The 10,176-nt window shown below is 44.0% G+C and overlaps 1 protein-coding gene across 1 annotated transcript; it reads left to right on the top strand.

Moving 5' to 3' along the window:
• Nucleotides 1-8,163: 8,163 nt before the first annotated feature.
• Nucleotides 8,164-9,919, top strand: id2a (inhibitor of DNA binding 2a). The gene is made up of 3 exons (XM_020919613.2): nt 8,164-8,564; nt 8,700-8,760; nt 9,341-9,919. The coding sequence occupies exons 1-2, from the start codon at nt 8,250-8,252 to the stop codon at nt 8,754-8,756; spliced, it is 372 nt and encodes a 123-aa protein (XP_020775272.1). The 5' UTR covers nt 8,164-8,249; the 3' UTR covers nt 8,757-8,760; nt 9,341-9,919.
• Nucleotides 9,920-10,176: the final 257 nt, after the last annotated feature.

The raw sequence follows: 10,176 nt of genomic DNA, 5'->3' as shown, positions 1-10,176 counted from the left end.
TGTTCCAGCTTTAAATCCTTGATCTCGGGAATCGTTGCCAACACAGAATGTATGGCTCTTTGCTGACGGACTTGCACTTCTGGGGTTCTTGCAAACCGTCTAGTGCAGGCATGTCTAAACTATGACCCGTGGGCCAAATGCGGCCCTCAGACAAATTTTTCTTGGCCCTCAGGCTTCCAGTTTGACTGGCCCAAATTACCTTGCATCAATGAAATATTAACTTTTTACTCAAGTCTTCTGAAAATCTACCAAGCTAAAGCGAATATTTAATATTTAGTGAGTGGTTTTAAGGATCTTAGCATGAATAAAGGACTGATGGGTCATACTCAAGTGTTAAACATGCACATATTTCAATTATTCACTGTATTGAGCACCAGTCTATGGCCCTCCATCAGTCCTCTGCTTCGTCTGTGTTTACATATTGGCCCTTGAAAAAAAAAAAAATTTGGACACCCCCAGTCTAGTGTATTCTGATTCTTGACCTAGTCGCTAGACAGAAATGAAATTGAATGCAAGCACTAGATGGCGCCAGCCTGGCTACTTCTGCTGTAGGGTTTAGGCAAGGCAAGGCAAGGCAAGTTTATTTGTATAGCACAATTCGTACACAAAGTAATTCAAAGTGCTTTACAGAATAAGAAATACATTAAAATCATAATAAAAACAAATCAAAACATAAGTAATCATGAAGATTAAAATTAAAAAAGAGAGACATAAATTGGAGAGAAGAGTTTAGAGGGTTTAGTGGTTTATTGAATTCTATATTGATTCTATAGACACAGTAAGAGCTGTTAGTTCTTCCAATTACATATTTGTTCATATTGGTTTGATCAAAGTTCAGCACTAGAACATTGCACTCTTAGTTCCCCTGGAAAAGATACAGTATAGGCCTATACTGAAGGCTCAGAAAAGGTAAATTAATTATGAAAGAAGCCATGATTCAAATTGACCCAAGGAGTCACATGTCAACAACAGCATGGATCCTGTGACTGCCATGGATCCTGTGACTGCATCCTCTTTCTCCTCTCACATCCTCTTTAGCCCGGCGCAGTGGACTGACAGCAGCGGAACCAGACCTCCCACACCCCTGCTCTGAAATGAAAAAAAAAACTAAACAAAAAAAACTAAATAATAACGGTTTTTAAATTGTCTGACCTCTCATTTGATCAAAACCTTCATAGATCATAGAAACACAAGCCCATGAAGCAGGGGTCTCCAACCATTTTCCTTGTGAGCTACTTTTACGAAACGAAAATGCCAGAGAGTTTCTAATTTTAGCAATCACAAGAAATGGAGTAAATATAAGAGCGAGCCTTAGATGAGGTAGAGTTAGACGCTTATAAAACATAAACCGTCATTTATTAGTGCACAAAGTTAGACATCAAAATGATACATGTACAATGGTAACAGGCATTTAATTAATAAGATTTGACTTATTCAGCACAGTATGAGTAATTCAGAAATCGCTTGGTGAGCTCCTTGGAAGGGGGTGGAGAGCTACAGGTTGGAGACCCGTGATCTAAAACATGCATAATTCAGAGCTATTCTTTAATAACTGAAGGACTATAGGGGCTATTCCAGTGTGTTACATTCACCCTTGAGTGGCTCATAGCTGTGAGACAACAGAACCGGAGGATGTGATAATGCCCTGATGGTTAGAAGACTGATAGAGCACATTAGTGTGAGCTGGAGTGGGACAGTCACTGAGGGACATGGAGCCCGAGGCCTCTAGCAGCCCACTTTGCTGCTGCATTTGGCTCTATCAGATAATAGGAGACACCATAACACGCTTGCTTTCTATGTCAGCACCTTCACAGAATCTCTACCCATGACTCCACACACACACCTCCATCACCTCTACACAAACACAGATACACACACACACACACACACAGGGGTGGACTGGCAATCCGTAGGGCCGATTGACTTGAGAGGAGCAGAACAAATCAATCAATCAGTCACACACATCACCACCACTGCTACATCACCTCCACTTAACCCTGGTTGGTAGGGTGCTCTGTGGTTGGAGGAGTGCTCACTGGTTGATGGGGTGCTCTCAGCTTGGTGTGGTGCTGCCTGACTGGTGAGGTCCTCTCTGGTTAGTGGGGTGCTCTCTGATTGGTGGGCTGCTTTATGGTTGGCGGTGTGCTTTCTGGTTGTTGAGGTGCTCTCTGGTTGGTGGGGTACTCTCTGGTTGGTAGAGTCCTCTCTGGTGGGGGTGCTCTGGTGGTTGGGTTGGTGAGTGACTCTGGTGCTCTGTGGTTGGTAGGGTGCTCTCTGGTACTCCTCAGCACCGCTACATCACCTCCACTTAAACCCTGATAACTTCCAACTACACATCACTGTCAGCGTCACTTAACCGTTTAACTAAAGCTGCAACAAACTTCCAATGATTAATAATAAATACATGTTTTCAATAAAAGTTGAAATATGGTGACTGAAAGTTGCACATTAGAGAATATTTACAAATATGAAGTGGGTTACAGAGGAAAATCAAGTACTGTTTATTCTTTTTTGAAGTTTTGATTTAGTAATGCAGCTGTTTGACAAAAGATCTTAAGACATGTGGTTCAGAGTCTGTGTTGTCCAGAATACAATCACAATTATTTAGTCTCAGTTTGTCAGGTTAATTGTCACACGTTTAACCTTTTCATCTCCAGGACAAAACCTTCTATCAGAGTCATGCGGTGCACAGACAGAGGCCTGTGCATGCTCGTATTTCAGATGTGCAGCAAAACCAGCATCTAATTCCATTTGTACAGATAAAACACAGCAGATTACCTTCTACACGTCCTCTCTTTGAGTGTGAAAAGATGGCACAGGGCCACATCCTCCCACTGCTTCTTAGTTCATTAAAATACAGATGAGAGTGTAGAGCGTGGGCCAACACGACGCCTCCCAGCTAATCCAGCGAACACAAACATCACATGAATTATCTGTAATGGAGAGGCCTGGGTTCTGGCAGCGCTGACGGAGAATGACACAAATACACTTTATTTTGGTAAATATTTGGATCTCATTTGATTTCTCATTTCATGTACGTAATTATCTGGCAAATATAGATGTGATTAGAAAAGCTCTGCCTTTTCATCAGCAGGCTGTACATGTCTTTAGGTGCACGTCCAACAGTTCCCTGCAGTCCTGCTCCACTACAAAACACTCTAGTCAAAGTTAGTGTGTTTAGTTAACTTTAGCTTCTCACTGGTGACGTGTGCTCGGCAAATACTCCTCCTACGATGAAAATGTGGAAGGAGAGAATGATGAACAATGCTGCATGTTGGGGAGGGTAACAATTCGTGTATCATTCCTTCATTTGTTTTTCAAAATAAAACCAAAAATAAGAAAATGAAAAAACTAATATTTTCTTCAGTATTTGTCTCCAAAACCAAAATCATTTCCCATTTACATGACTTAACGGACTTGCTCCGCATACAGAACCAGGACTAAACCAGGATTAAGCCAGGTCTAAACCAGAACTAAACCAGGTCTAAACCAGGTCTAAACCAGGACTAAACCAGGTCTAAACCAGGATTAAGCCAGGTCTAAACCAGGACTAAACCAGGTCTAAACCAGGTCTAAACCAGGACTAAACCAGGTCTAAACCAGGATTAAGCCAGGTCTAAACCAGGACTAAACCAGGTCTAAACCAGGTCTAAACCAGGACTAAGCCAGGTCTAAACCAGGTCTAAACCAGGACAAAACCAGGTCTAAACCAGGTCTGGTCCTGGTCTCAGTCCTGGTCTAGTCCCAGTCTCAGTTCTGGTCTGATCCCAGTTTCAGTTCTAAACCAGGACTAAACCAGGAGTCAGGACCAGACAGGGACAGGACCAGAGGTGGATGATCAGGATTGAGACCACGACCAGACCGGGACTGTGACCGGGACTGAGACTGGTTTAATCCTGGTAGACCTGGTTTAGGCCTGGTTTAGACCTGTTTTAGTCCTGGTTCAGTCTTGGTCCAATCCAGCATTGCAGTTTAAGCCACAGAAACAGGAAACGTTATCCGTTTTTTTCATTATTCATTTAAACACATCTGGTTTTTTTTTTGTTTTTTTTATGTTGATTTTGGAGACAAATAATGAAAAATAGCTGTTTTTTTTTTCTTTTTTTTTCTTTTTGGTTTTATTTTGAAAAGCAAATGAACAAATGAAACACAGATTATTTTGAGTTGATTTGATATCTGCAATTGTCAAAATTTGTTATTTTTATTAACTTACACCTCACTGTTTTGTATTTGTACATTTTTTTGGTTTGTTTTTTTGTTTTTATTTTTAATTATATATTTGAAAAAACTAGAGACGCCCTGACAGAATGCTCCAGATTCTACCTGTCTGGCTCTCACACACAACAGCTCCACAGCCAAACATGGTGCAACAATACTGTGACAAGTGCATCTCTGCGCCGTGGCAATCTCATCTACTTAAAGTGCTATTTATTCAACACAGCGCCTTTTAATGTCTAATCTTGGCAACAGCGCATGAAATCTAGCACCTTAATTCCATTAGCTCGTTACTCCAATAAGTCCTAATAATCTACAGCTAACCGCAACACATAAACTCAGCCTGCACCTACCAGACTCTGTGGCTTTTTAATAACACTAAGAGCCTCCAAATGGTGATTCATTTTTTATTTAGCAAAACAACTTGCCACTTTTAACTTATGCTTAATATGCAGCACGACGCTCACCACAAGACAATGCAGACAATAAATGTAAATGTCTGATAACAGGGAGGGTGCTCTGTGGTTTGTGGGGTGCTTTCTGGTTGGTGAGGTGCTCTCTGGTGTAGGGTTCTCTCTGGTTTGTGGGGTGCTCTCTGGTTGGTGGGTTGCTCTTTGGTTGATGGGGTGTTCTGTAGTTGGTGGGGTGCTCTGTAGTTGGTACGATGTGCTGTGATTGGTGGGGTGCTCTGTGCTTGGTAGGGTGCTCTGTGGTTGGTAGGGTGCTCTCTGGTTGGTGGGGTGCTCTCTTGTTGGTGGGGTGCTCTGTGGTTGGTGGGGTGCTCTCTGTTTGGTGGGGTGCTCTCTGGTTGGTGGGGTGCTCTCTGGTTGGTGGGGTGCTCTCTGGTTGATGGGGTGCTCAGTAGTTGGTAGGGCATGTATAGGCGGGGTAACTATGGGTATGGGTGCTCTGTGGATGCGGGCTCCTCGGCGCTGTGCTGAAAATGATTTACTGTATGTCTGGTTTGAATGGAGAGATACAGTGACAGCTGTGCCTCACTGATAGGTGGGCGACACGTTTCTTAATGTGTGATGCTTTGCCAATGGGCAATATTGCCCAAAAGTAAAACTGTGGCCAACTTTTCCACTCTGCCAACTGGTTGGTGGATGCTGTGCTGGCCAAAAGATCTATGAGATTCATCACAAAATAAGTAAGTTGAATTTTAATAACTTTACACAGTTTGATTTATTCAAGACTTGTCAGGTATAATGTTTAAGTGCATATTTACTACACAGTACAGAAACACTATGTAACTCCGCTTTTCTCTGATCAGTTCTGCTCCTCATCCACTTCTAACACCCTCTCTCCTCACTCTCTGTCTCTACACATCCATCCATCTCTCTGCTAAAGGGTCATTGTCACTGGAGAATAAAAAGGTAGATACACAGTTATAGTACACAAAATGCAGTGACATATTTAGAATAAAATAAGGTCTCTTTTGGAAACATCTATGAGAATATTAGCCTTCCAATGTCTGGTCACTTTTGATCTGTATTTGTCTTATCTGCATTGCATGGATCTAATCTTGTCCCGGCCTTTGAGCTGCACTCTCGATGTGATTAGGCTATAGGGAAATATACTGCAGCCTACTTTGATAATAAACATAAATCAAACACTGAAATGCAGATTCCTATTGGGTCAAGAGGATAGGCCAGTTTGAATTATCCAAACATTTTTAATTATGCTCCTTATTCATTTTATGGCTATTTGAACCAAGTAGAAATAATAAATTAAAAATGACTTAATATTTTTATGTGGTTGAAGGATACCTGGTCCCATCACTGAGGACGCTTCAGACCCAAGCTCCGCCCCTGCCACTGCTATAGTGAGTATTTATTTATTTTCTAAAATAAGATATTCAGAGCCTTAATCGGATTCAGAACTGAGGGAAACTCTTCTGAGTTGAATGAAAAGCCTAGAGTCAGACTGTTAGTTGTGAGAGCAGAGAATGTCACAAATGTTACAGAAGTGTACATTCCTCTACGCTGCTCCCTGTCCAGGAGCGCTCTGCTCACTCGGAGACAGAGGCCTGTTGTTCACTTTCAGCAGGTCTGAACTGGCCTCACACCGAACCCGCCCCGGTTCGACTCCGCTGAACAGGATCAGCTGAGAACCCGAGCTCTCCCTCACAATCCCCGAAACCCCGTTACCGTGGAAACCGTCTGAGCGGCGCCTTGAGGGCTGCCGTGAATGGGGTGACGTCACGACGCAGGCGCCAGAGAGTCTGCTTCAAGACACACAGCACGAGGAAAGGAGCGGTAAGGTCCGCGCGTCCCGACTCCTGTGTCTGCATCAGTGCAAAGCGCGCACGTCTGCACTGCGGGCATGACAGAGACGAAAAATAAAAAACATGGACATGCCGTAGCTCTCAATTCCTACAACAGTGGCGTGCGTAAAGATGATCCAAGCCTATAGGATGAAAATGCATGAACTGATGCCAGCGCTTCTGATGAGATTGACCAGGGCCTAGAGCATCCAGCCAAAAACTCGATAATGGGGCATTTTATTATCGCTTCTCCAGAGTAGTGAAGCTTTTGTCCATTGCGCAGATTATGCTGCGGCCATTCGTACTGAAACCGTGCGCAAAATTTAAACAAAGCGGTGAAAATATGAACTCCACGGTCTTTCTTGCACTGTTATACTAACCCACACCGCGAACGCGCATTCCAAAGTCCTCTGCCCACGGGGACAATTAGCGCAGCGTCCACTGCGCTCCCACTAGCTCCAGATGAAAGAACGAAGTGCAGCAAACAAACGGGCCATTGAGGGAACGCTACAGCGTCAGTGGGATTAAATCAACCCTTCACGTGTTCGAGCCGTGACTAAAGACAACACAACACATCAGGTGCCAAATAAGAGCATCATCTGACGCACGCCCCCGCCTCAGCCTTTGGCTACTTTAGCGTGACACAAACACGCACGACACATAAAACGTAAAAAAATAAAATAAATAAATAAATAATTTGAGTTTAAGAAATACTTTGAGCACAAGTCTTTAAGAAATAGGTTTTAGTACAAGTGTATTAAGGATAATGGACCTCTAGCTGCAGCGTGCCAAACAAACTGGACCAGTAGCCTATAACATCAGCCAACAAAAAGCCTACAGAAATGCTGTGGAATAGGTTGCACACAGTGTATTGTCATAATGTGCATGATACAGACCTGTATACAGGCTAGTTTAGTATTGTATTGTTGTAGTATGTGGCAACCTAAGCTTCTTTCTATAAACTAAAATTAGTTAACGATTTAAGATAAAATGTTTGTGGAATGTTCTGATGGTTGTGCTGTATGGAATGGGCCTAATATAATCAGGGAAAGGCTGTAAACATCATTCCTCAAAAGTTACTTTCTGATGCATATTACTTAATTATTCTCATTTCTTTACTTTCAGTGCAGTAGTATAAACACTTTGAATAAAGCCATTCTTCTTTTTATGTTGCAGTTCGTCTCTCGCGGACACCGGCGCTGCCATGAATTAGGGGTGATGAGACGCGCCTGAGCATCCTTATCATCACTACCCCACACCTCAGCTCCAGCCCGCGCTGCCACGGAGCAGCCGTGCCCTGAATAAAAGCATTTAATGCTTCGTGTATAAAGGGGCTCTCCGTTAAAGCCCGTGCGCAGTCAGCTTGTCTGTCTTCATCTTCCAGCTGCGTGCCCACACTTGGCCATACGCAATTGACAACCATGCAAACCATTAATTTTCTTGATCAGAAACAGGTAAGGGCTTAATTTTCCAAATTGCCCACCGGAGCTGCTGAAGCGCCCCTTTGGCCCAACCTCCAAATTGCGTTGTCCTTGGTAACGAATAGCAAAATAGGAGGGCTGTAGGGCGATAGCCAATAGCAGAGTGGAAAAGGTGTTGAGTGACAAACCACAAGCAGCGAACGAGCGCTTTTGTCCCGCCTCTACGGCACGTCCAGCCTGCTGCCTATTTAAGCTGCTCTGACAGCTCTCTAATCCAGTCTGAACGCTGTTCGTCTGGCAGAAATAGGACAAAAAGAAAACGCGCTCTATATCTTTACTCTGACGAAATGAAAGCAATAAGCCCCGTGCGGTCTTTGCGAAAAAACAATGGGAATTTTTCAGAATTGGGGATCTCCCGGAGCAAGACCCCAGTGGACGACCCCCTGAGTCTGCTGTACAACATGAACGACTGCTACTCCAAACTGAAGGAGCTGGTGCCGAGTATTCCCCAGAACAAGAGTGTGAGCAGGATGGAGATCCTCCAGCACGTTATTGACTACATCCTGGACCTGCAGATCGCCCTGGACTCGAGTGTGGTGCTCTCGCGAACTCGGACCCCCCTGACCACACTCAACACAGACATCAGCATCTTGTCATTACAGGTAAATCCACTCCATGCTGTCTTTGTGCGTCTGCGTCTTTATATGCCCATATCAAACAGAGACAAAGCTGCCCGTGTGGTGAAATGCCAGAAAAGTAAGCAGTGTAAACATGCGTGTTTGTTTGTTTGCTTGCAGTCCCCGGAGTTGCCATCAGAGCTGACGGCAGATGACAGGCGGACTCTGCATCGTTAAAGCGGTAAGTAGGTTGTGCGTGTGTATGTCTGCTGCTGCTGCATTCTGTCCAGGGCTCGGAACACACAGCCTGTCCACCCGCCTGTCCATCAGTCTGCTGCAAATGCCCTTCCCAGACGCTCCATTTGTCCGCTCCACTCCACAATATGTTTCCCACGACATTTGGAATAAATCTATAAACACAAAATACGGAGGCATGTCCTGTGTGTATTGCGGCTCCAGTGTCGCCACTGTACTATGCCCTCTCGTCTATAATGAAGAGCATCTGCAACAGGGGAAATAATGGCTGTTTGGATTGCTGCTGCTATGATGTCTGCACATAATTGGTACAAGAAGTGGGTAGGCGCCAGCTGAACGGCAATTACGCTGATTCTTCCCCAGATTGTAGGCTCAAGTTGTGCGAGACGGACCCGTATGTGTGTGCGCGCTCTGTGTATTCCTACATCTGGAGCGCAGCGTTTGCACAGTATTGGGAGTGTTTTGTTAAATGTTAAAAGTGTGGCTTCCTCCCTGGCGCCACTCTGTCCGGATCCCTGCCCTGTTTGCACTTTCTAAACACGCCTCTCTTTCTCAATCTCTTGCAGGTGTTCGGAGGACGCAGGGACACACAGCAGGCCGGAGCTGGACTCTACCCTCCGCTCACTCCACCAGCCCTACTCAGCCCCTTCTCAAAGCCCTGGGTGGATTTGCATTTTTTTGATTTCGTCTTGGCGCAAGAGACTTTTGCTTAAAATGGGACAATCTTACGTGACGTGTTTTGTGTTTGGACACTTCATTATTATTTAATTTAAGAGTATATTATTTGCGGCACCTTTCTGGAAAACGGAAGGCGTGTATTATCCCAAGTGTGGGAAACGGAAGACTGTGGCAAGGATTATTCTCCCCAAGCCCCTTGTTCAAAGCCTTGGCTTTTCTGCGGAGATGGGGATGGAACACTGGTTTGTAGCTGTAAAAAGTTGAGTCTTGTAAGAACCGTTGGCACGTTGTTTTTGAGAAACAAGTCAAATGAAAATTGAGACCTTGAACTCTTCTCCGGAGTTGATTCTGTACAGTTGCAGACGTTTCTGCAAAAGTTTAATGATGTACCTAATTATGGCGAAACTTTTTATAAAAGTAATGTAAATTGTACATTTTTTTTTATAGAAAATAAACCAAAAACGCAATGCAAATTTGTCTTATTTTGTGCCAGTATCCTCAAATAGATGGTGCGTAAAATTATATTTCAATTCGTCGGCTTTAAATGGTTTATGCGCAAGCGGAGGACACAATGTTGTCACATCAAATGGGCCTAAGGACTATATGAAATCAGATGTCCCTAGGCACCGAAATTTAAAGACATAAGATCCTGAAGTCGCCTCTTTTACTTTCCCACACGGCTGTCTGAAGAAAATCGGATTAGGTGGCAGAGAACGGTGAGCAC

This window comes from Boleophthalmus pectinirostris, unplaced genomic scaffold (assembly GCF_026225935.1).
Source record: "Boleophthalmus pectinirostris isolate CB_2022bp ecotype Guang Dong unplaced genomic scaffold, ASM2622593v1 HiC_scaffold_10, whole genome shotgun sequence".
NCBI lineage: Eukaryota > Metazoa > Chordata > Actinopteri > Gobiiformes > Gobiidae > Boleophthalmus > Boleophthalmus pectinirostris.
Note: the sequence above shows the minus strand (reverse complement) of the source record. Positions and strands in the feature narration are given on the sequence as shown.